We start from the raw sequence: 25,128 nt of genomic DNA, 5'->3' as shown, positions 1-25,128 counted from the left end.
CAACCAATTAGACATTGCAATGAATGCATCATGTAACCTATTAAAAGGTCTATTGCTTTTGTTTTTAAATCAAAAACCAAACCTACAAGCTTAAAAAAAAAACACATCTAATATGGAAATGGAAAGGCAATGGGTCACATAATGCAGCTGAACCCCCCCCCCCGGCTCCACTGGAGCTCACTGTTATGTTAGGGCACAAAAGCATAAAAAGTGCAACAATTTCACATGTGAATATAATAACCATAATCACTTCACAGTGGCTGGCTTTGAAAACTGAAGCCGCCTCTCTCCTGCGAGATTATAAAGGCCTATGGCGATGCAAGCTGGACCAAAAATCTATCTGGCGTGCATTGTGTGAGTCTGTGCAGTGCCGTGGTAACTAAATGACTTTCTAGAGAAAAAACGATTACTTGTAAGTATTCAGGAGCACAGTTAACATTCCCATTGGGTTTTATGGTGCACAGTGGGAATTTTCATACCTGTAGAGAGTTAAGTGGCAACTTTAATCTTCATGGAAGTAGATCTCCAGGACCGGAGTTAGGGAACCTTGCCCTAAAGTAAGGTGCTTTACTGAAGTCCTAAAAGCTTCACTCATCCCCTTAACTACTGGAATAGCACATGGCATGGTGGTTGGAAAATATTCCCAGGTTGTGAGGAGATGAAGACAAGAGAAAAGAAAACGTTTTGGGATGCAGGAACCTATACAGTAAAATTTTCACTCATAGGCCTCTCTTCGCTGGATATTATAGAACATCTCAGCACGGACAATGACGGATGTGTTCATATTTTGGTATAGTTAAATAGCAGGAAATACAGTATGTTTACTGCAAGCACCAAAATAGTCCCTATGATGTGTTATCAGAACCAATGTTGCTACATCCACAGTCAAATGGTGTTACATTCATGTCCGCCATAAAGCCTCCAAACAACAATGAACTATGAAGGAACTATGAACAACAAAGCAAAGGATAACAATAATCCATTTTACTTATATAGCACCTTCTCAAAGAACTTAAGGTATTATATACAAAAATGTATAAATACAAAGCCATGTGTAGATGAAAATGAATATCCAGTATAAATAATAAAAAAGATGAATATACTATCTAATTCATAGTGAGGTTGAGGATAGGCACAGATGAATGTGGAGGATCTCTCCATATCATGGTCAGGACTGCCCTCTGCAGATTCTAAAGTGTAACTGCATAGTGAATATTCAGGCTGCACAGTCTGTTCCAAACATAGATGAATTAGTGACCGTAAAAGTCATGGATTATGTAAACCGAAACCTTTTCACCAAGTGATCCTGACCTGACACACATGCTTTTCATCCAGCTTTAATCTAATCCGTACTGAACACGGCCACTCAAGACTCCAATCAAAGAGACTTTATCATCAAGCCTTAATGTCTTGGTAGGGCTCATTTGAAGTATTCTCTTTAAAGAAGCGTTACAGATCAAACTAATCTGTTTCTTAATAGAGACATTTGGGCAGAAACTGGAAAATATTCATAAGCCAGGCCTACAGAGAAACCATACTAATATAGGCTGAATAATATTAATTTATACCCATCATCTGTCCTTCTTTGACCAGCACACCAATTTCCATATACTTAGGGAAAAAATCTGCTTTAGTAATATGTTTCTGTGATGCCATGAATTATAATGCAATGTGATGTCATGTAAAATTTCACCTCTAGTATTTTTATTATAATTATAGACTAGCAGATCATAGAACTGTGTGTACATCTACTATGATTTCTACATAAACAACGCAAACCACAGATAAAATGTCAGGTCTTCTTTCCCAAGGAACAATTTCAAACTACAGCAAACCAACTACAGTCATTACTGTACTGTGACTTACCTAAAAATATTACAGGAATATTATAGTAATTTCATGAATGTCATGATATGACCCACATGCAAATCAAATTTGATTTGATTTGCCGTTATAAACATGTTTAATTATGTACTTTAAAACTAAGCCCTGGCAGAAAATACTCAAGCAAAAACTTATTAAGTTCATGCAAGCATGCAAAATGTTAAAACTACGCTACACAATTTGTTGTGAAATATCTGCCCAAGCAGGTTCTACATCACCTCTTAAATGCTGAGGTGGTGAAATGTTAGATGCAGATTAATCAAGAAGTGCTGACAGTAATAACATGCATATGAAATGCAATTCAGACAACCACCCTAGACTCCAGATTCTGGAACAAGCATGCCTATCTGCTCACAGACAGTGACGGGACTAACTACTTAGGTATTGAAAAAGGGCAGTGGATCCCTCATTGTTGATTTTTTAACATGAGGTATTTGGACAATATGCATAGTATAAAGAAACTGTAAAACCAAGCAGCAGGATGAATGCATATTCTGCTCCAAACACAAATGAACAAGCGACAGTAAAAGTCACTAAATTATGTAAACCTTTTCATCAAGTGACTCTGACCTGACACACATGCTTTTGTCCAGCTTTAATCTAACCAGTACTGAACACGGCCACTCAAGGCTCCAATCAGAGACTTCATCATCAAATGACAGGTACCGTGATTCCATGGCTTCACTGCCTCAAGCCGACTTCACCTGAATCCAGTTTCTGCTGCTGGAGTCACTGACATTTTCAAAACCTAGGTCCAAAATGTGTGTGTTTTCAGAGTATCTGACAACCTGTCAATCAATATAGGAAAATGTAAAATTTTAACGGTCAGCCATACAGGATAACTGCAGAGTGCAACGTCCAATCAAAGCCATACAGGATTACTGCAGAGTGCATGTGCAGTCAAAATATTACAAAGATGCATTTACTCGTAGACCGACAGTTTGGTTTTTTTCCTCCTCTGGAACAACTTTATATATAAAGCTTATGTTTATATATTTATAATAGTATATTATATATAATAATATGCTTATATATATATATATATATATATATGTGTGTGTGTGTGTGTGTGTGTGTGTGTGTGTGTGTGTGTGTGTGTGTGTGTAAATAAAAGTATATATAAGCTTATATATATATATATATATATAGAGAGAGAGAGAGAGAGGACAGGTTGAGATGGTTTGGACATGTGTTGAGGAGGAATAGTGGATATATTGGGCAAAGAATGTTGGAGATGGAGCTGCCGGGTAGAAGGAGAAGAGGTAGACCTCAGAGACGGTTTATGGACGTAGTGAAGGTGGACATGGAGATGGTTGGTGTAAAAGTAGAGGAGGCAGTGGATAGGGCAAGATGGAAGCAGATGATCCGCTGTGGAGACCCTTAAGCCGGAAGAAGAAGAATAAGAAGAAATGTATATATATATATATATATATATATATATATATATATATATATATATATATATATATATATATATATATATATATATATATATATATAAACTTATGTGTACAACAAGGCCAATTACATCCGTTACGGATTTGAGACATAACATTAAGCTACAGAATTAGCTAAATAACAAACAGACGTCATATTACATTATAAATAGAAACAGGTTGAACGATTTCGTCCCATAAATTTTAAACCACTGTAAAATAAAGTCTATTCTTTGGAGGACTGTGAGCCGTTAGCTCGTAGTTAGCCGCTAACAGTCTAGCGAGGTCTGCTTCAGCGACGCTTGCCATAGCAACAGCTTACAGGAAGTACACTAGATCAGCCGTCAGCTTAAATCATCCGTACTGAAACCGAAACCGAAAACGGCACGTAAGGATCTGCGATTAAAACTGGGGGAAGTTTATTGATTTATTTAATTTTTTACTACAAAACCCTCGTGAACTAAAAGCATACTTTTATTTTACGTAATTACATGTGGCAATCCAAACGCGCATCCAGAGAAGACGAGAGGGCGGCTATAAACAAAGCATATGTTGTTATTGTGATCCAGAGCTTAATAGTGGTAGATGTGGGGATATCCGTACACGACGTTGCTCGAGCAACAGTGAACTGGTTAACGTTAATGGGATATCTTTGTGGGACATCTACTCATCTTTATGGCTGTGAAAAAGCAGTGGCGTGACACAACAGGCCACCTGGAACCTGTGATGTTTGTTCATGTGTTTCTCGGCGTGGTGCATGAACTTTCCCCAGATATCCCCAGAGCTGCGGCGGTGAAACTCGCGGGCGAGAGGAAGGCTGTTTTACTTTTATCATGTAGGCGAACTTCTCAGCCAGCGTGCTTTACTCCCTCACATATCAGTGGAAGCAGAACTGAACCGAAAGGATGACTCGCCTGAGGTAACTTAACGTTAGTTCGGCTTGAGTCAGTCGCGCTGACACGGGTAGCTGGTTTACTAGGTGGTAGCTTGAGCTTTTACTCAGCTCTCATCAGCTAGCCTGACAGTTTTGCTGAAATGGAATCCTTCATCAAATACTCCAACCAGAGCCAAGGAAGGGACCGTATTTTCAGGTGAGTGCCTGAACCACTTTTCAGACTTTTTTTCCAGCGTTTTGAAAGAGCACACATTACTGGTGTAGCGCTAAAACTACCAGATTCAAACACGCGAGCTTCTTATTTGACTGTGCTGTTCAGTTGAACTAACTGGGTTTGGTGTTTAGGGCCACACAATATGCATGTGCTTTGGCAAAGTACCTGCTTCGCAATGATCCGGCGAGAAAAGCGCTGCTGGTGAAGCTGCGGAGTTTGGAGTCGAACATGAGCTCTGGACGGAAGCGTAAGTGCACTGCGCCTCCTACTGGCTGGTATGAAGTTTCAGTAGACTCAATAATCCGCTCACAAATGGCGCTTGGACCCTGCGATCCACTAAAAAAAGCCCCAGCTTTTGCCTTCCAAAGCGTGTCCCCGAAAACGAGCCGCTTGGGTTCGAGAGGGCCGTTTATAGGAAGCTCCGTTATCTTCCGTTCATTTCGGGCGGATTTTAGTCCAAAGATAAAGGCCTTTTTGGAGAACCTCATGACCCTGGCCACTTGTATGTAGGCTGGACTGCCTGTCGTTTGCTCTACCTTCAAGGAGTATTTCACAGTCTTGGAAGACGCCAGTCCAGCTCTTACAAGTGATCAGGGGGATTTTTTAATGGAGGATAACCAATGGCTCATGAGTCTACTGAATGCTCACATGTGCGTTAATTAGGGTCTTATTCTAGAAGTTATGCCTATATATAAATGTCATCATTTACACTCATCATGCTTTGTTTCAATAGGGAAGAATTTCATGACGCAGATACAGTCAGCTTTGATGAATAGGGCAGTTTATCACTTAACGGCACATTAAATGCAAAAATATGAAGAAACCCAAAAGTTTATTTGAAACTACTCTGGTAATCCAAATTAGGCGCTAGTAGTTAGCTAAGGTAATTTTTCAGCATGTCCACTTGTCCACCCTCAAGAGAGCGGTGTTGCATACTGACCCACGTTTGTTGAGATATGCATTGTTATGCAGATATGCAGAAATCATTTTTCTTTAATATACAGAGAATTTCCTAACCAAAATCTAACACAGTGTCATTTCATGTTGATGACTGAGAAAATTATTTTCTGCACATTCATGAAATTCCATCAGTCATAAGTAAAAAAGCCAACTTTGTTTTTCTGCTCAGTTTTCAGGCTTGGCAATACTGTGAACTCCATCGATGCAGCCAAGAGAACTCTTCTCCTGTCTGACCCTGTGCTACGTCTTTGCCTTACTGTGGCCAACGTCAGCCGTGCCCTTTATTTCATTTGTGACAATGTTCTCTGGGCCAAACATATCGGCCTCATCCAAGGAATTGATAAGGACCGTTGGAGCTTGAACGCAAGCAGATATTATTTTGTGTCTTTACTGATGAATCTCACCAGAGATGCTTATGTGATGGCTCAGCTCATGGTGCAAAAATCTAGGGAAAAGCAATTTCAGCAGAAGGCCAGTCAGCACCTAAATGACAGTCCAGATGTGGCTTGTGTCATTATTCCCCAGCTTGATGCCTTTCTGTTTCTATTCATTGAGAGTCTCAGGAGTCACCCAGCTGTTGCTCTCGACACGCTCAAGAATGCGTGTGATCTTTTCATTCCACTTGACAAGCTGGGAATTTATCAGACAAATGCAGGGGTCGTGGGGATGTGTGGACTTGTCTCTTCCCTTATAGGGATACTGTCAGTCCTGAAGCCCAATCTGAAAATAAAACCCTAAGGTGAGGAGGGAAAGAAAAAGTTCTAAGCTCCAGTCAGGAAGTTTTTTTTTTTTTTCTCCTCATGTAAATTGTAAATTGTTGTCAAGTTACTTCAGTTAATGCAAATAACATGGATAAACCATGATAAATATGGATATCATAATCACAAATAATATTGGGTTAATACTAAAAGCTTGCTTGGTTCAGAGAGTTAAATAGCTAGAGGGTATGTCTTGTAAAGAAAATATGATAGATGTGCCCCTTGGCTGTTTAGAATAAATACATTAAAGATTATTTGGATTTTATAAGAGGATCCTCTGTCGAAAGCACAATCTCAGTTCAGAAGTTACCTTATTTCATTCACATTGTTGAAAAATTTTCCTTAATTTTTAGCCAGGTGAAACATGGCTGATGCTTCTTACTGCCCACCACGTTGCAGGCATTCTCTTGAGGGCAGGGCTCTGGAGCTCCAGTACTTGAGAGTTGGTATTGCTGTAGTTTGATGATTTTCCTGGTGATTAAACTCAGCAGTAAATTACCAGGTTTGGTTGTTGTGCTGGATTCTGGTCCTCAGTTCCCCAGGGCTGAAGCCAAGTAGTTAGTGGAGTGATGTAAACGAAATAATAATATATATAATACAAATGAATAAATGAAAACTGACTGGCTGAAAAATGACTTTTCCTGACTGGGGCTTTTAAAAGGGTCTGAAATTTTCAGCCATTAGTCATACACTGTATACTGGGTTTCTGGACAGCCGTAAGGTCCTAGATTAAAATAGTCTGAACAAAGTTTTCTAGGGACTTGAATTGAAATGTGAATTTAGTACATCTTCATAGTGGAAATGAGGAGAGACAGTCAGCTCGGAACTATGAGGAAAGAAAATCACTTTGTAGCATCTAAAAATCAAGGTTAACATCAGCTTCTGGCATCATATAGCGAAACTTGATATTGTGAAAGGGAATGAAATCAGTGCTGCAGGACTTGAATATAGAAAAGGCCAAGTGCCTAAATAAAAATGTTTTGTATATCTGAGATAATGCTAGTTGACCAAGACACTATTGTTGATATTCTTTGTATCATTTCCTTTATCTATACTGCCTTTGGGAGAAAAATGCATATTTTAAATTGGATCTTTATAATTAATTAATCTTTGATAGTGTTTTGGTACTTATATAGATTGCAAATTGTATCCAGTGATTTTGAGACCTGCAATAATAATTATTCCCTCTGATTTGATTCCAGGTAACAGGGGTTCACTTTTTGCTGGAATATTTGATTTGCACAGTCTGCTGACTTTATATGTATCTGTTCATTTTAATTAACTTTTATTGAGGAACATCAGTGACACCATAAGGTCCTACCTCTTCCTGATTCCTGAATCCTGTTTACCAGTACGTTTTACAGATGAAATGCTGTTAATACTGAGTGTGTTTTAAAGTATTTTTTTTTTTTTTCCTTAGATGAATTGAGTGAGCTAACCCTCTGCTGTGGCCATTTTTATTTCAATTTAATGCAACTTCATTGATACATTTCTATGCAAATTATTCAGAACAAATGAGCCTTATATAGACTGTTATGATGCACAGTTGCAAATAGATACATATTTTTAATTTAAACTTTCTTTTTTTCAGAATAAGTAATATACAGTGTATTGCATGGAAGCTGTGTGATTGGTGTTAGTGTGAGGTGATACTTGTACTTTTTATGCAGTGTTAGTGTGGCTGTTTAACTCCTAGGCAATGGACAATAATTCAGTAATACTTTTTATTTTTCTTCTTCTTCTAATTGGTTGACATCTGTTTCATGTAAGTTTCAAGTATTAGGGCATAGAGTCTGGTAAGGAATGTAAAGCCACAGTTGGATTGCCTTTTTATAAATAAAATCTCGTTCCTCCGTTTCCTCTCAGAAATGAGAATGGATGTAAAATCCAGGTTGAAAGTTCCTCGGAAAGAAAAATGGAATTCCCACTATGGTTGGCAGGGTACCTCACAATGAGGGAAAGGCATTCAGTCAGCTTCCACACTTTCTTTGCATGATCTTCATTGCGTCATAACTTCCTAAGTTATCTTGTTCCATCTTGTGACACTGAAGAGGTTTTTTTCTCAATTACTGTGAAAGTAGCAGCATATTAAAGTCTTCACAGTATAATTCACTTATATATTAGGTTGGATGCAAAAGTTGCCTTAAGATGTCTTCTAAAATTTTAAGGTCATAAAATATCTGAAAATGTCTTATTTTGAAAGTAGTTTATCTTTCTTTTAAATTCATAGATGACAAAAGAACAGACCGAAACGAGCGAATCAGTATAATGAACTAATTCAGAATGTATTGCCTGCCAAAAATATCCAGCAAGCATGACGGGCTAGAGGATGCAGAACTGATGTCAAACACTGAGAATACATACTATATGTCTGTGCATGTAATAGAATTCCTGTAGAAGACTGTTGTGGATTTATTGATTTATAGAGGAATCAAAATAAATTACTAAGTTCTTTAAATTCACGTCATTCAATGACCGAGAACTCATCCTAATACATCAATATTTCAGCATCCAGAAGATTGGTTATGCTAAGCTACTCACACAAACTAGCTACCAGGCGCGCCAAGTAGCTTAACTGGCCGTGACATGTTTATACTGGGATGGACTCCAAAGGATGAAATGAAGTGAGTTTAATTTGTGATTTCTGGGGCTTTTTTATCTGTTTTATGTTAGATCTAGTTGTACTCTGCCACATGGTTTTGCTTTTCTTCTTCAGGTTAAGTGAAAACCCTTCAAAGTCCTTTTTTCTGGCCTTGTTCAGGTCAAAATCTACATCTTGCGCAGCCAACAGATTAAAAAGTAAAAGGTTAACCAGAATTTAACCAAATAAGCTAAAATGTATATGTACACAGTTTGCCAAGCCATGAAAAATCCATGAATATATCAATTAACAGAAAGTGAAAGCCAACGTTTCTCTTGCCTCCAGCCAAATGCAGGTAAATGTTTGTGAGGGATTTGTAAATAGATATTTGTTGATATCTGCAATTACATTAGAGATGTGTAATTCAATTTTGTCTAGTAAAAATATAATTTTTACTAATACAAATTTTACTAGTTAAAATTAAATATATCTATAATTCTTGCTCTTTATCTTGTTCTATATTTTGACTAGTCGGAATTATGTTTTTACAGGAAAAAACAAATACAATTTGTATCGCTGGTGTCATCTTAGCCTAAAATGGCTTGCCGTATCAGACTCCTTGGATGGATCTGATGATTGCAAACGTGTTGAAAGGGTCTTCATGAAGTCAGCAAAAACTTGGTGAAGGACTCGTTTTCCAAAGATGTCAGTGAATGATCTACTACTAACGTCACATCAGTATAATGTTAATTCTATGTTAATGTTAAAAACCTCGATCTTCTTTCTGACCCTGTGTGTGACAACAGCTGCGGTCAACTTAATGCGGCCCTAAGCAGCGCTGACTTAACATGACACGTGCTGGACTTAAAGCAATGCACACTGGTTGGATTGTTTCAATTAGTTTTAAATTCAAATATACAAATATCATGTACCTGACAGTCTGGAGTAACACCGCAATTAGCATTTCCATCAGGTCCCTCAGCAGACTGAATGTGCTCGGTCACTTTAGAAGTTGTTCTGTTGCAAGAAGTCACAGAACTCCAGTACCAGTTTGTCTGGAATAGATGGTTCTTGCTTTAGAAACTGAATAATTCAACCTAGATTAATCTATGTCTAATGACTATAATAAAACACATTTGGTGAAAATCAGCTGAGTAATATGGAAGTTGTAGCTGATTTAGTCCTGAGAACTCATCTCAATACTGAGAATCATATCTCAATACAAGTGAATTTGTTCACAAACGGAAATTGCCCGTTTCAACATGGTGGACGTGCAGACGTATCGCCTCAGAGAACAACAGACAGCATGACATATAGGTAACGTTAACTTATGTATATCTATGGGCGCAACAGTTGAAAGCACAGGCTATTCCTTTTAAATGCTCAGCGTTGTTAGCTAACACTTTAGCTCGGGACTAACTCCTTTATCCACACTGCTGGGCCACAACTTTCAACTTTTCAAAATTCAAGAAATGTCCTACACAAATGATTAGAAACTATTTTAACTTTTCGTTTTTAGCCTTTTAGCTCCTTTCAACTTGTTCATTTAGGACTTATTTTAATGATGCAGAAAGGTTCTGCTTGAGTGCTAATACCGCCGCTTGTGATGAATCTGTATTAATGTGGAGAAAATACATTATCCATACAATTCATAAATTGATCATTAAATTTCCAAGCTTTCACAACATTCCGTTTTTTTCCTGATGTTAAAATAACAAATGATTCAACTTTGATTCAGCAATGATTACTTTGTTGAACAAAGGGCTCAGTCCTGGTCCTGGATGAGCGCCAGTGCTAATGTAGCACATCTAATGAAAGGGTGTCTGAATAGTAGAGCCGCTGTTGTATCTGAACTCAAAATGGTACGTCTCCAGGACCAGGATTGGGCCCTGCTGTTCTAGAAGTATGGCTTTAATCTCTGTGCTACAGTATTTTTATTTGTGCTATTACACTTGTGGGTGAGAGTTCACAATTGAGCTGGCATTTATCTCCGAAAGGTTCAACTTCATTTATATTCTTATTTTTAATGTTGAATTTAAATTTTTAAAAATGATTTAACCAGCTTTTTTAGCACAGAATTATCAAATACACAAAATATGTGAACAATATGAGGATATCATGACTTTCTAATGATTTACTTAAAAAGTGCATATTTTTAAAATGAATAATTTGCTTTTAGGTAGCAATGTGGTACTTTCAAAGTGGCCTCATCTGTCAGTATTACAGAATGAGAGGGTCTTTTTCCTACGACAAGGAAATTGGCATGATACAAATTCCTGTTGAATATGTTGTCTTCTAAGTGCAGTAGGGAGGTTTTATCAAGTTTGAAGTTATCTGAAACATGCTAAAATGTTGAAGAGGACTTTTTACCTGTGCTTAAAATCTCAAGACTTTTTACGTTTTATACATATTTTAGACGCAAATGTCACGGATATCGTGGAATCACCCTTGTTGCTTTTCTAGCACCAGTGCTACGAGGGGGAAAAAAAAGCTTCTGTGCTGTACTGCAAACTTTCCATAACCTGTTTAATCCAGGACACCTGTAAAGTCACATCTATAGAAAGGAGTTTTGCATTCTTCAAATAACAATGACTGCTAAATAACACAGACTGTAAATCAGTATCGCAATGCATGTCAAGTTAATGCGGTCCAGTTTATTTAAGGCATCTACATCAATACATGAAGTAGCACCTGAAGGAATAAAACATCATAAACTTTTACAACAAAAATAACAAACAAGCAAACAAAAATCGAACCAAAAAAAAAAAAAAAAAAAAGAGAGACCTACGCTATTTTGGCAATTCTATCAGCTTCCACGCAGATATCAAATTTGGACTGAGAAGTAGAGAGAACTAACACTGCAGGGACATAAATAACAACTTAGCTGTCTCTGTAAGAGAAATGTCAAAGCACGAAAGTGACACAAAAATACTTCCAAAATTGCATGTGAGGCAACTGGGTAGAGTCAGTAGAACTCTGATCATGAGGACTCGTACAAAAGTGGACATACAGGAACAACCCACCAGTCCACAAGAATAAGACTATCATTTTGTTTGGTTTCAGTGCTGGTACAATATTAAAAGGAACCCAATTAAGGGGCAACATCAAATTTTGATGGAAAGTTTCTAACAGGCGTCAGAATAAATCAAAGTGTCAAATATAAACTGCAACTTGATATCAGGGTTTAGAGCGGTCATCACCAAGCCTGCTCCCAGAGAGCTGCCCTTACTGCACAGTTAAGTTCCAAAGGCAACACAACACAGGTTACATATTTGACATAAGCAAAATCTTAAGAAGCATCTAAATACTTGAGGAACGTGTGCTACTTGTGACTGGAAGTAAATTCAGCAGGAGGGCAGTTCATTAGAGGCAGGTTTGGGGTTTTTCATTTTGGAGATACCGGTTTTGGAAGATATGACGCTTTATAACTGTACGTGATAGTAATCATAAACCCCATTTGTACAACCAATAGAACTGATAACACCATCAAAATAAAGACAGGCAGAATAGACCCTTCTTTCACTTTTTTTAAATCATGAAATATCCAGCCTTTAGGAGAGTAGATGTGACTCATGAATCGCTACATTTTCACAAAAACTTAAATTGACATTGGCTCAATGAAATAGATGGCCAACAAAATAATAAACTTCAGAGAACATAGATAAACAATCCAAAACGCCTGAAAATTAATGTGCTTTAAAAACATGATTGTGTATGCTGTGAAAGAGTTTATTAATAATAATAATAATAATAATAATAATAATAATAATAATAATAATAATGTAAGGACACAGTGTGCTGTAGTGGTTTGAGCACTGGACCGTGGACACAGAATTCATGGTATTATTACCACTGTGGTACCCTTTTGCTGCAGTCTCCCCAACACAGATTGGGTCTAGTGATTGGACCAAATAAAACTGAGAAATCTATTAAAATTACTCTTCATTACTTTTTTGGTCCAGTGCTAGGCTTAACCTGAGTCTGGGAATTCGACCCTAAACATGAGATCGAAGGGCTTTATAATTGCTCCTTGATATTCCAGTTTTATCATACCTTTCCTCTAGTTGCATCACATTACTTCTGTCTGAAACATATGCCAGATAAGTAGTAGTGAGACCCAGATACAACCTATAAAAAGCAGGAGACAGCTGAGATTTAAGGCCCTTCACTACATTTCCAATGTTGAGTTTGGCAGGGTTGCCCCAGATCTTCTAATATTTCACGTTTCCCTTATTCTATCCAGTGATTAAAACCCTCTATAATAGAAGTCATGATCTTACAAGTTTACAAATGTACATTCAGTAAAATAGCAAAATAGAATCTGTGCACAGAGACACAGCTGGCAGGGTAGGGATCATCTACTTTTACTGTCCAGTCATTATGATTGTACCATAGAATGAGCTCATAACCCTACAAGAGAAGGGGTAAGCCCAGAGTTAATGCATGTTGCATTAAGGGGGGAGTGGGGGGTGGGTTGTTCACGTCTTGGAGGTCTCAGCCTGTGTGAGAAGGTTTGGGCTTTGATCCACTAACGCCAGCTTCACCACCGTTTGTGCAGAGGAGGAAGTGGAAATGCTTGGTCAGGTTCTTCCAAAAGGAACCATATTTGCTCCTGCTTCATCTCCACTGAGGAGTCTTTTGGTCCGTATGGCCAGTTAACGACGATAGAAGAAAGAAGAGGGAGAGCCAGCACTAGGAGGGGGTGTGAGTGCGGTCATAGTCTAGAATTAAGCCTTTGATGTGGGACAGTTTCTGATGGAGATACTCGCAACGTTTCTTCTCTTCCCGGTAACCGGGGAACTTCTGCAGCAAGAAACAAAAAAGGATGTCCTCAGAAAAAAGAAACATTCAAGATAGAATTGCCATTACACAGAGTGATGAGTCATGTATTTCTTGACACTCAGTTCAAGTATATATCTCAAAAGTCCAAATTAAATGAAAACTTTAAGGGCTGTTTTTTTCTGGATATGGTTTTAGCCTATATTTTAAGAACTTAATTGCAATATCAATGGCAAATGAATATTGGAAATTAATTTTAGAAAAAGGTTTAGGCTTAATCTGGTTGTGGGAAACTCTCAATCATCACTTTCAACAAGTATAAAAGCATGCCTTCTTACCTTCTTATATTTCCTGTACTTCTCTAGTATTTGAACTTCCATTACCTGAAAGGTTAACAAAAACTCTGGTTATTTATACTAGCCATAATCTCTTTCTTAATTCATGCTACACTACAAGTATTTGTTAAGGGAGCACACAGAGCATAGATTCAATAATTTAAAGTCAACTCAACCAAAGAGATGTGTGGTGAACATTGCAGTACCTTGTACTCTTGACTACCAGGTGACAGTGTCTTTATCTTGGACCCCAGCTGGACAAATATTTCAGTGACTTTCCCGATCCGCTCATGGAGGTCTCTGTACTCATCATACTCTGCACAGAAATCCTCCTTGTACTGCTGCCGCTGTTCTGAGTCAGTTATAGTGCTGTATTTTCTACAGAGACAAAGAGATAATAAGCTTGAGACACAAACATAATCTGAAAAGGCTCTTTTAACAGCTACATTCCACTAAATCACCAACAGGTGGCACTGTGACCAAGGAAAATTTGGACTAGTTCCCAACAACCAAATGAGTTTCATACTGAGAGGATTTTCTACTGGAGAGTTGGGCTTTTTGTTTAGGAGTTGTGCAAGATCAGGTCTCATGGTGAGGTATAAATAGAAAATTACAGCTTTGGAGTTTTGTGTCATTTTCCCTCCCTTTCACTTCCACAGCTGAATTCGATGGGTACTGAGACTGTAAAAGTGAAGTCTGACTCAGATTCAAAGGGGCTGTGCCATCTTTTCCCATGTCATATGATTTTCAAACTAATTAAGGCAGTCATTGTCACCTAAGAGTGGGTACTTCAGCTAACACCTGCAAAAACCAAACGGCTCAAGTACACAGATGTTCCTGGAGAACCAAGAAAGCCCCTCTTAGCTTTGCAACACTACACAATTAGGCTTTGATTCATTCACAAGGCACATCAACACAAGAAGACAATCTCTAAACTCTCAAATGGTTCCAAGAGCAGCATGCAATTAGTTTTGAACTTACAATAAATAGTCTGGCAGTTCCTCTGGTGAAGCACGGGTCACAGGTGTGTTGGGGCTCTCATGGTCTGCACATACATAAACAAAGGGGAAATGGTAAATGGAATCTAGCAGTGCAAATGTGATAAAACACGTATGCTGCCACCATGGCAGAGTTCCTTATCAGGGGCTTTTCTGATAAGAGAAGTGCTGCTGACTGACACCCAAGATTGGGTGGCTGTACTTTGGCAGGTGGAGGAAGTCGTGCCCTGTTTGTTGGTTCTGTAGGTTGTGGGTCAGCCAGCTGTTACTGTGTCAATCATCAACCCAGCAGAGGCTGGCAGTCACTGTGCACGTACAAACACACTCAGGAATAATTCCAATGGCAGTACCCTAATCAGATATATGCCCCAACTTGTTCTGCATTTGCCTTTCAATGCGTTCTTCAGACAAAGAGAAGATTCTGTCCTATTTGATCATTAAGACATTGAGAGCATATTCTCTTTAAGAACTTATTATGAACGGTTTGGTCAGCTAATGTGGGCAAAATTACAATCAGCATTATGCCAGAGTTTCATTCCAAACTAGCACTAGCACACTTGATTCCACTTGTTTAATCAACTGCTCAGCCTTCAAACAACTGAGCATATGCAGTCCTGCTTTGTTAGAATTAAAACCTGCAGCCACACCAGCCCTTTGTGGATAAGACTGGACACCCCTGTATTACACCAATGAATCCTGCCAACTTGTCCTCACTAGCCTTTTTTCACTATTAGCCACAGTTTCAGTGTCATCTTCCTCCAAGAAAGTGCATCATGTGAAAACGAGAGACCACAAACGTACCCACAAGATTTTCCTGGTTATGCTTTAGGTCCGGGCTAGTCTCAACCCATTCAGGTTTTAAGCGCTCTCGCTCCTTCTCTTTGTGCTTCTTGGACTTCTTCTTTTTGTGCTGGCTGTTGGCTAGCTGCTGGTCAGTGCAGATAGGGAGTTCAGTTCTTGGGGGTTTGGAGCTGGCCAACACTGGTGACTCAGGTTCCAACCGTTCCAATTTATGGATACCACTAGATTCGCTAAGCTTGTGCCTCTGATAGAGGCCAATGGGGCTGCCTTGAACACTGTTGGTTTTCTCAAGCTCTGTTTTGTTCAAAACACTGGAGCTTCCAGGGCCCGATGAATTATGGCCTATGGAGGAGCTCAGATGTCCATTGGAAGGAGTTTGTTTCTGCTTCTTCGGAGTCTGACTTTCCAGGTGGTCAGAAGGCACTGGGCGTTTCTGGAAACAGGAGTGGTGGAGAAAGAGATGATTTTACAAAACACCACATGCAAACATATAACAGCAACAACAACATTTGAACTACAGTGCAAGTCAGAAGTCTACTTGGCTCCTGAGGAGCTAAAGTGCCTCCAACAACTTCACCAATAAGAAGCAGATGGTGCCACACAACTCTTTCACAGGAAGAAAAAGAATCCCTTTTCATTCCTTATACCGATGATCAGAATTTCAGCTATTAAAGTTTTTACTTTGTGTAAGGACTTGTAAGTTAAGCATTACAGTGTGTGAAGGATCACACACCTGCTGTGGGCAGCCTCTGCTAAATTACAGTAACACCACTGAGGCATTTTGATCGAAAACTATATGAAGTAAAAGGCAGCAGTTATTTTAATGGGTGCATACTCACCACAGAGAGATTCTTGACTGGGCTAAGCTGGGACGGAGAATCCCCTGTGGTTTTGTGGAATGAATGGTTGGACTGGAAGGTCTTCAACTGGCTACTGCTGCTAAGAGGCTGAAGCTTTCTGCAGGATTAGAGTGACAAAAGTGTAAATTATTATTCTACTGAAACTAGCCAATCTCTGTGCATTAGCCAACCTCCGCCACTGATCCACCAATGCGTGAACGTAATAAGGAAGCTATAGTTAGCATTTCCAGAAAGTTGCATACAAGGCCAAGCTGTGCTTTCAGGGAACTGAAAAACTAAACAGGAAGACATTTGGGCTTCATAACTATGAGGAGCAATGTCTAAAGGGTACTAGCGAAGGGCTTAGGCCATGCCTTTCTCACACGTTCATGGCACGCTCTTTCACACTCACTCATGTCCACACCCCGGTCAGAATGTCGCTCTTGTTAGTTTGCTCCTTCCTTGCTACACTCAGTCCAGCTGCTACTCGCGTGTTTCCGGGTAACAGATAAGATCTGCAGTGGAGCAGGCACTGGCTTCACTGATGTCCAGCAGAGAGAACAATAGTGCCAGACGCATTCCCTCTCCCCAAACACTCTCCTCTGGCAATCTGCTTCCTACAGCTCTTTCCTCAGATAGAGCAGCCTATTATCTAACTGAGAGATCGCTCCTCCCCTGTGGCCTGTTCTGGAACCTCCTTACTGTGTCCTGAGAAACCCACTGACTCAACTGCCCTGAAACCAGTGGATAAAACAATGAAAAAAAAATAGCTGCTTTCAACAGCAAATGTACAGGGTGACCAGTGTATTAGTGGATGAAAGTTCGTTCAAATCCAGCTACATTGAGTAAGCCTGGCTCCAGGGGTTTTAAAAATCCATGCATGTTGCGAGAGCAGTGGCAGGACCTTGTTGCCTCCCTCTTGGCCCTGCTCCTCAAAAATGGAAGATAGAGGTGAAATCGGAGGAGAAAGCCAAGCGCACGACTAGTCAAGAGAAGTGTGGCCAGCTTCCTGAACGGCGCCACTGCCAAAGTCTCCCTTTTTTTTCTTGGCAGAATAGGGAATTTACAGCAGGCAATGCAGTTTCCCCTATTGTTTCTTGGCGGAACACTGCTGTTTCAGAAGCCTTCAGCATAATTCCATTTGACAACACCATGCGCTGAACTGTGCAGCCGTTTGCTCTGACAGGCCTATTAACCCGGATCATCTGTGCTGGGTTAGGAATTCAACAGGGCCCCTCAACATGTCAGCACAGTGGACTTCAGGGGCCAGACTACAAGGGCCAGTGGTGCAAACGATGGGGCAGTCACAAGCCGTCAGCAGCCTTCAATGCTCAACTGAAGCAATCATCTCATTACGGAAGCTTAGTAGGTCAAATCCAGATATGCCTTGAGGGCCCATAGATATTTCCCTACAAAAGCAGCTGTTATATTTACTTAAGACAGAATAAAAGGGTGAAAGCTCTAATGCAAACTCAAAGTAAACGTTGAACACTAGGATTAGGAAAATAACAACTGCAGGGCTGATAACATTAAGGCTAAAGGGTTGCCCACCTGGCTAGAAGCCTGTGGATAAGCTGCTTCTCCTCCTCCATGTAGCCAGGCCAGTCCCTCTGAACTTGCTTGTAGAAGTCGTCTCTCAGAGTGAAGCTGTGGTCTTTGGGGTTTGGTTTTGCCACCTGAAAGAGGACAAAAACATTCTGGCTTTGATTTATTTCTGACGGCTGCTGGAGCATGTTCAAAATTACACCCGACCCACTGAGATGTTTCAAGACTGTGTTTGGTTCAATTAAGACAGGAAAAGAATTGTGCAAACAGGTCAAAACCTTCTCTGCACATCGTAACTCCTTCAAAAAGCAATAAAAAAAAACTTCCAGTTTCAAACACATGGCATAGTTGTGCATTCAAGCCCTTTATAAGCTTTCCTTTAAAAAATATATGACCACTTAACCATCAAAACATCATAAGGATCATCAAAAACACAAAACATCATGAGGATCTTACACTAACATACACAGCATGTACGTGGTGATCTTTAGAATTACAGACTAGAAAGCCCAAAAGTGACCTAAAAACAGCAATTCGGTTCTCCCATGCACATCCAGTGGAGCCACCCCAACCCTCCACCATCCAAACACAATCCTCTCCTCCAAATATAATTAAAGCAGTGGTCTAATTGCTGCCGCCAGCACCACAGTCTACCTCTGATGACTGAGCTGGAGCTCCCAAATTTAAACACTCCAGGAAACGTGCAGCAAATAAACCTAGCAAGGAAATCAGCTGAGCTCCATTACATTCAGCTTGTAAAGACGCCTGTTACTGTCAGGAGCAGAACAGAGCAGCAGACTTGAGCCCATATTTTTTGTCTCTGGTGAGCCATTTTGATATTACCCAAGGTCAGGTGTGGTGTGGGCAGTAAGACTATATGCAATTGTTACTGTGAAAAATTACGCTGTGGCAAGCTTTTATGAGTGTATCCTAGGTATCATCTGTACTTTTAGAACCTTGAATAACTGCAATTATCATTGCAAAAAGACAGGTTTAGACTACTTAGACAGTCTGTAAAAATAGTGTACAGTAACTACATAAACTGCTCCTTCAGTTATTTGATAAGAAGGTAATGACTTCACTTATTTGAATGGGACCAAAGTTCTGGGTCTGGCACACACAAAAAAAAGTTCCATTCAGCTGCTCACAAGAACAAAACATGTCCAAACATTTAATTTAACCATAATTTAATTTACCCTAACTAACTACCTACCTAGCTAGCTGTCTTAAGTGAATGCAGTGAGTCAATAGCATTCTAATTAGTGTAGGTATTTACAACCAAAGTGAACATTGCTGCATAAAATCAAAATGTACAGGGTCATACACTTGAGGTAGAACAGCGCATATGGGCTTAGTATGAAGAGTATACAAGTAAATGGGTGTAAATTGTAACAAGTAAATTGAGTGCCTCCATAATTAAGAAAACCAGCAAAACCTGCTCTTCCACAGGGTACAATTAACTAACATAATCTGAGGTTGTTTCTACCTTACGTTATATAGTAAGTAAAAGCAAAGTCTTAACTGACGCGGATGCACGCAGTCCGTAAAAATGACTGACATGGCTGCTTAGGATGTGACTGAAATAGCTGAGAAACGCCAGCAACCCAGTAGTATTAGTAGAACTAATCCTGTCTGAATAGTACTTAACAGGAGAGGCACATTTTAGCCCATACCCTCCAAGGGTGATAGATACCATGTGTGATGTGGAAGAAAGATGGGGAGGGAACTGCAGCAACTAACATAAGGGAAAATTCAGAAATTCAGTATTACATCTTGGTCTAAGTAGTTGTATTCACTCAATGCTCACCTTCTGGAAAGTTTGGGTTGTATAAGCCAACAGATATTGCTACAAAACAGAGGCTGTAATTTCGTTACATATACACATGTTTTAAACTTAATTTTAATTAAAGATTAATTTAAAGATTTTTAGGGGTTGGAATTGTAGGTCTGTGACAATGTAGATACAAGTGTTTGTTTTACCTCTTCCAGCACAGCGCTCAGGTCAGCTTTGTCCTTGGGACTGGCTCGCTCTCTCTCCAGCCACAGCAGCAGCTCTGGTTTCTTGTAGGGCTTTAGGGCCAGCAGGTGAATGACACGTTCTCTTAAGGGTCTGTGGGCCACCGCACTGGGCGCTGAGCTCCTCTTGTTGCTGGGTGAATGTCTGTTAGTGCCATCGAAGCTGCCTGGCAGCCCCTGCTTCCTCTTAATCTGAACACATTTACCTAGACACAGAAGGAAACATCATACAAAGAGGACATGAATGACCATTTCCTTTCTAATCTCTCCATCAGATTATAATAAAAGCCCTAAATTATCAAATTATTCTCTGAAAGAAGGTCTGCCCATGGCATGGGCATTTCTTAAGTCTTCTGAGGAAGTTTTCCAGAACAGAGAGTTAAACATGACACAAAAACTGATGAGGAGGGATTATTGCTTATCCCAACTACTTCTTCAGGACTGAAAATAAACCGGGTGAACCTCAAATAGCCCCGCTCCTCTGGGAGCACACAAATCCCTCAACTCTCGTTATGCAAAACAAAGGGGAAAAAAAAAAGAAAGAAAGAGAGGTTGCAAGGTGAAATTAGAGAAAGGGATCTAGGGAGGGACTGAGAGAGAACAACAAAAGAGGGAAAGACAGAGAGAAAGATGTTAGCACAAGGGCCACGACTTATGTCTCTCACACATACAGTACAGCAAACAGCGCATGTCAGCGTGCTTCAGGAAATATGACTTTTGAGTAAACAAAGCCTGGCAGAACGCGTACTCCGGAGGCGCCATGCACTGAGCAGGCTAGGGAGCGTGAAAGAGCTTTAACTGTAAACTGAGCTTTCTCCTGTGCAAATAACACAGCTATGGAAACTGAAGGAGCTCAAATAGAGGCACCCCCCAACCCCCACTCAACTCTCTCTCTCTCTCTCACTCTCTCTTCCCACCAGTGTGCTAATTCACCTGGAAGCTGGCCAGCAGGCCACGACAGCGCTGACAGATATCAAGCAAGTCTAATCTCATTAAGTAGTTTAAGCCGTGCTCTGAAGGTTGCCATAAGAGTGGGAGAAGGACAGCCAGTTTGCCGTGTGTCCTGAGCTAGTGTACTTCTTTACATGTTAATTAACATCTTTATGCTTCAGAAGAGACTTCTGCTCTAACTGTACTTTTAGCAAATAGTTGCTTTGCATGTAGTTCAACTGTCTAGGAGTTTAAAGAAACATTCTGGGATTTGAGCATACAGTAGAACTCAAAAACTTTGAAACAACCTATCATTTGGTTTGTCTACAAGATCTTAACAGGAAAATAAGTGTCCGGTAATGCATTAAATACACCACAAGAATTCTCGGAATGACATCACCTCCCCCTTAAGTACTATGAACTACAGACTTGCACACTGAACCAAAAAAAAAAAAAAAAAAAAAAAAAAAAAAAAATAGTAAACATGATGCTATACACTAAAAAAGGGCTTCAGGATTTGCCAAAACCACAACTCAACTGGTCCAGGAACAATTGCATGTTTGCTAAGAGACAGCATAGCAAATGTACATACTATGCCATTAAGTAGGAGTATTGTGATTTGAAAGTTGCTAAATAGTGGACCGTCGGTGCAAGGTGTTCCTGACTAGAGCTTTAAGTGTACACTGCAACACCACTGACTTGCTTAAAGAAAACAATGTCTCCTTTTACTAGGAATATTTCTGCATTACAAAGTTCAAGATGTTGGCAAAGAAGCAGGAGAGAAATTCCTTCTGATGCTTAAACAGGTCACGCCAAGCTAAAAAACAAAAAACAAAAAAACAACATATTCCAACACACTCCGTCCCTTTAAACTGGGGTGGGAGGTGAAAAGAATACTGTCCAATCACACTGCAAATATATGAATAAGATTGTACTGAAACAGCCTTGATGAAATACCATATGATGGAAAACTTAAATTTTACTCACTTTTTCCCCTGAAAAAGAGGCATTTGATGTACGTAAACACTGCTAAATATTCAAAATGAACCCTTCACCCCACGGTCCAAAAGGCCCATAATCAGAAATTAACCTGTGAAAACATCCCGTTTTGAATTTTTGTTTTGGTGATCAAACAACACATTTACATATAATTGCCTTTTTAGCCTACAACAGATAAGCTCCAGCCATTCTCAATGATATTATAAAGAGGGTTTAAGCCTGGACTGCTTTTTGAATGAGGAACAGAACAGGGAAGCCAATAAAAACAGAACATCGTGTCAAAATGGATTACCGGTGATTTTGGTATGTAAAAGCACACAAATGCTGTAAATTCACTTCAGGAAAAAAATACGATACAAGAAAAATGTAGATTAACTTCCAAGAACGTTTCTGAACTCATACAGGAGCAGCTGGTCTCTTCTGACTAGGAAAAGACTGCATCTTAAGAAAAAGTGCATCTTCCACATACATCTGCAAAGCTAGGCACAAACAACAAACAGATTATAAAATATCTGATGATCTGCTGTGTACCTCCTGGCCTGGGAAATGTGACTGTGCCAACCTTAAAGACAGCCCAGGCCTCTATAATCAAGTCTTCTCTGGAATACCTGCCATACATTTAAGATCGCCCTGCTCCAAGATCTATGACTGCAAAAGCTGCATTTAAAAACTCCTTGAAGATAAGTGTACCATTACTTCACCACAGAAATACAGCGTTCTGCCGCAAGAGGCTTCTTTGTTTACGACCCTTTTATTTCTGTACGAGCAGGACCATAGCATACAAAATGAACGTTCTCTGCAAGGGGCTGGCCCCCAGTATGCTGCTGGAACTTTCATAGTCAGCAAATCAAGCCTCGCTTTGACCTGCTACACCCAGCAAGTAAAAGCCAGAATGTCGGAACATATTAAGCATTGTCGATTAAGAAATAATACACAGAAGCAAAACTCATCTCAGGCCCCTCTCTCCAGACAGTATGTGTAAAGCTGTTCCAGACACATGGGGCCGGGGACAAATCTTGTCCCTTTCAACCTCCTCGGGGGAAATCGTGGACTTCGCTTCAGAGAGAGCCCCCATGTATAATTCAGCATTTCTGCAGATGAAAACCTAATTGATTCACAGCCACAGTAATTAAAATCCCAGGCTCAGCTTCATCTGCCCAGCATGAGACTTGTTAGCACATACTTCCGGCAATTTCAATCACGTTAATGGAGCAGGTTCTCTGGCTCCACGCCTGTGTAGAGGGTCAAGGACAGAAGAGGAACTGGAAGATCCCACCACAGACAAAGGTTTCTTGATCAGCGGCAAACTAACCTGTGTACCATGGTGGCCTAAGAGCCATCATTAGGGTAAAAAGGTTTGGTTGCAGAAAATACACGCAGTTTTACAATCTATAACACACATACCATACATTGCAAAGCCAGACATCACCTTTGAGTCATTTAATTACCAGTCAAAACAGCCATTAAGGGAAAGTTAATCATTTCAAGCTGAGAAATCCACAGGTGTTTCTGTCCATCCTTCCATGGTGAGAGGACAACTCAACACTGAGATGCTGTCAAGTAGGCGTTGAGACTGAGAAAAAAAAGACAAAAAAGAAGAAAATCTGCCATTCAAACAAAGAAGCTGCTGGTGTTCTCAGAAGTAAGGACAGACCACCCCAGAATCCGGACCTCAGCATTACGGAATATGTTTTGGATCACTTGTATTGTAAGAAGCAGAAAAAAGCAACCAATGAGACTGAGCTTTGGAAAAACATCCCTGCAGAAACTGAAAGCAAGTCTCAGGAAAAATAATACTTAATAATATACACTATATCATGTATAAAATATTCCATTCCAAATACTCAACATTCACTCTGCCTTGTGCCGTGCCCAACAACCTGGTAACTATATTAAAATCATCATAATGCATGACCTTTCATGTCTTCTTGTTGTAGTTAGGGTGTGGTGGATAATTTGATGCCAGCAGCTGTAGAGAGAATTCCCCTCACCTCAACAGTGTGTATTGTGTGCGAGTGTGGAAGGGTAAGGCAGGGGTCTCTCCTTACTTGGATGCGTGGACCCGGGTTTGATCTCGATAGCTGATCGACTCAAGATGTCTTTCTCCACCTGAGACATGCGCTCACGGGTCATCTGGTAGGAGTCATCCGTGGCACACACCGTGATCTTGTCCTGAATACTGCCCTGGCCCTCCAAGTGGTCCCTGCCATCCCTGAGCAGAACAGATATCATGGAAATAAGGAAGCTGTCCACTAAGGCTTGCTGTAGAATTTACAGTGTGGAACAACAAAGTTGGTCCTGGGGTAGCCTTGCTCTGCATACATATTTTCCTCCTCTTACACACCCATTTCAACACAGGCTTTTTAATGAGCTGATAGTTAAGTCCAGAGTTGGGAAACAGTTAATCACACTCTGATGTTAGCTGTGACTTTCTGAAAGACTTTAAAATTCATTAAAATAGTACTGATTACAAAATGCTGTAATTTCATATAAGAGGTAAATGTAGACCTTTCTGCCAATGTTTGTCGTTGCTCCAGAAGTTTTTGTGTTGCGCAATTTCAGCTATATGCATATCAAAACCATGGTGTAATCAAAGTTGCATTTGAATCTCAAATGTCTGTTGGAACACTGAACTCCTGCATCCTGGCTTCATTTTTCACCGTTCCGCTTGTGTTTTCTCATTTTCTCCAAGTGCATCTGTGGCACAGTTGGGCCTATTGTGCACAGTTCAACCGGAAAGTCGGTGACTAATTTATGACTAATGCCCTCAACTGGCTTGGTGGAATTGCTTTGCATCCTCTTTTCCCACAAACCTATGTAAAGCTATTCTTTTTAAAACAAGCAAAGTATTGTGGAGCCCACAAGCCTCCTTTGAGCTCCAGAATCAACAGATCAGTGCCACTCAGGCTAGGGGATGGAGAAAAAAATAAAATAAAAAAATAAGACCACAGAACACTGTGAGGTAACTCTGGTCCAAGGGTCAGTAAAATGTTTGTCCTTGCAAACTAAAGCCTCCACAACACAAATTTAGCATATACATGAATGGGCATTTGAGAGAAGCCTTTACTTTCAACATGCATATGATTATTTCAATCTGCATGGGTAATTACATGCATATTACAGTTCAGTTGAAATTGGACTCAATTAACCACCCATGA

The 25,128-nt window shown here is 39.9% G+C and overlaps 2 protein-coding genes across 2 annotated transcripts in view; one reads left to right on the top strand and one right to left on the bottom strand.

The window, feature by feature from the left end:
• The first annotated feature begins 3,724 nt into the window (after positions 1 to 3,724).
• On the top strand, positions 3,725 to 8,605 carry pex11a (peroxisomal biogenesis factor 11 alpha). Its single transcript, XM_017704241.2, has 3 exons — positions 3,725 to 4,411; positions 4,561 to 4,676; positions 5,559 to 8,605. Exons 1-3 carry the CDS (start codon positions 4,356 to 4,358, stop codon positions 6,125 to 6,127), a joined length of 741 nt encoding a protein of 246 aa, XP_017559730.1. The 5' UTR covers positions 3,725 to 4,355; the 3' UTR covers positions 6,128 to 8,605.
• Positions 8,606 to 11,350: 2,745 nt separating this feature from the next.
• Positions 11,351 to 25,128, bottom strand: part of LOC108431223 (RNA polymerase II elongation factor ELL2) — a 39,772-nt gene continuing 25,994 nt past the window's right edge. Inside the window, exons 4-12 of the mRNA XM_017704243.2 lie at positions 24,019 to 24,182; positions 20,006 to 20,247; positions 18,032 to 18,156; positions 16,481 to 16,598; positions 15,642 to 16,074; positions 14,824 to 14,887; positions 14,049 to 14,220; positions 13,846 to 13,890; positions 11,351 to 13,531 (exon numbers count right to left, since the gene is read on the bottom strand). Of these exons, the coding sequence (XP_017559732.1) occupies positions 13,421 to 13,531; positions 13,846 to 13,890; positions 14,049 to 14,220; positions 14,824 to 14,887; positions 15,642 to 16,074; positions 16,481 to 16,598; positions 18,032 to 18,156; positions 20,006 to 20,247; positions 24,019 to 24,182 (1,474 nt within the window). The 3' untranslated portion in view covers positions 11,351 to 13,420. The remainder of the gene's footprint in view (positions 13,532 to 13,845; positions 13,891 to 14,048; positions 14,221 to 14,823; positions 14,888 to 15,641; positions 16,075 to 16,480; positions 16,599 to 18,031; positions 18,157 to 20,005; positions 20,248 to 24,018; positions 24,183 to 25,128) is intronic.

The sequence above is a fragment of the Pygocentrus nattereri genome, chromosome 7 (assembly GCF_015220715.1).
Source record: "Pygocentrus nattereri isolate fPygNat1 chromosome 7, fPygNat1.pri, whole genome shotgun sequence".
NCBI lineage: Eukaryota > Metazoa > Chordata > Actinopteri > Characiformes > Serrasalmidae > Pygocentrus > Pygocentrus nattereri.
The sequence above is the reverse complement of the archived record's forward strand: the minus strand, read 5'-3'. Positions and strand labels throughout refer to the sequence as shown.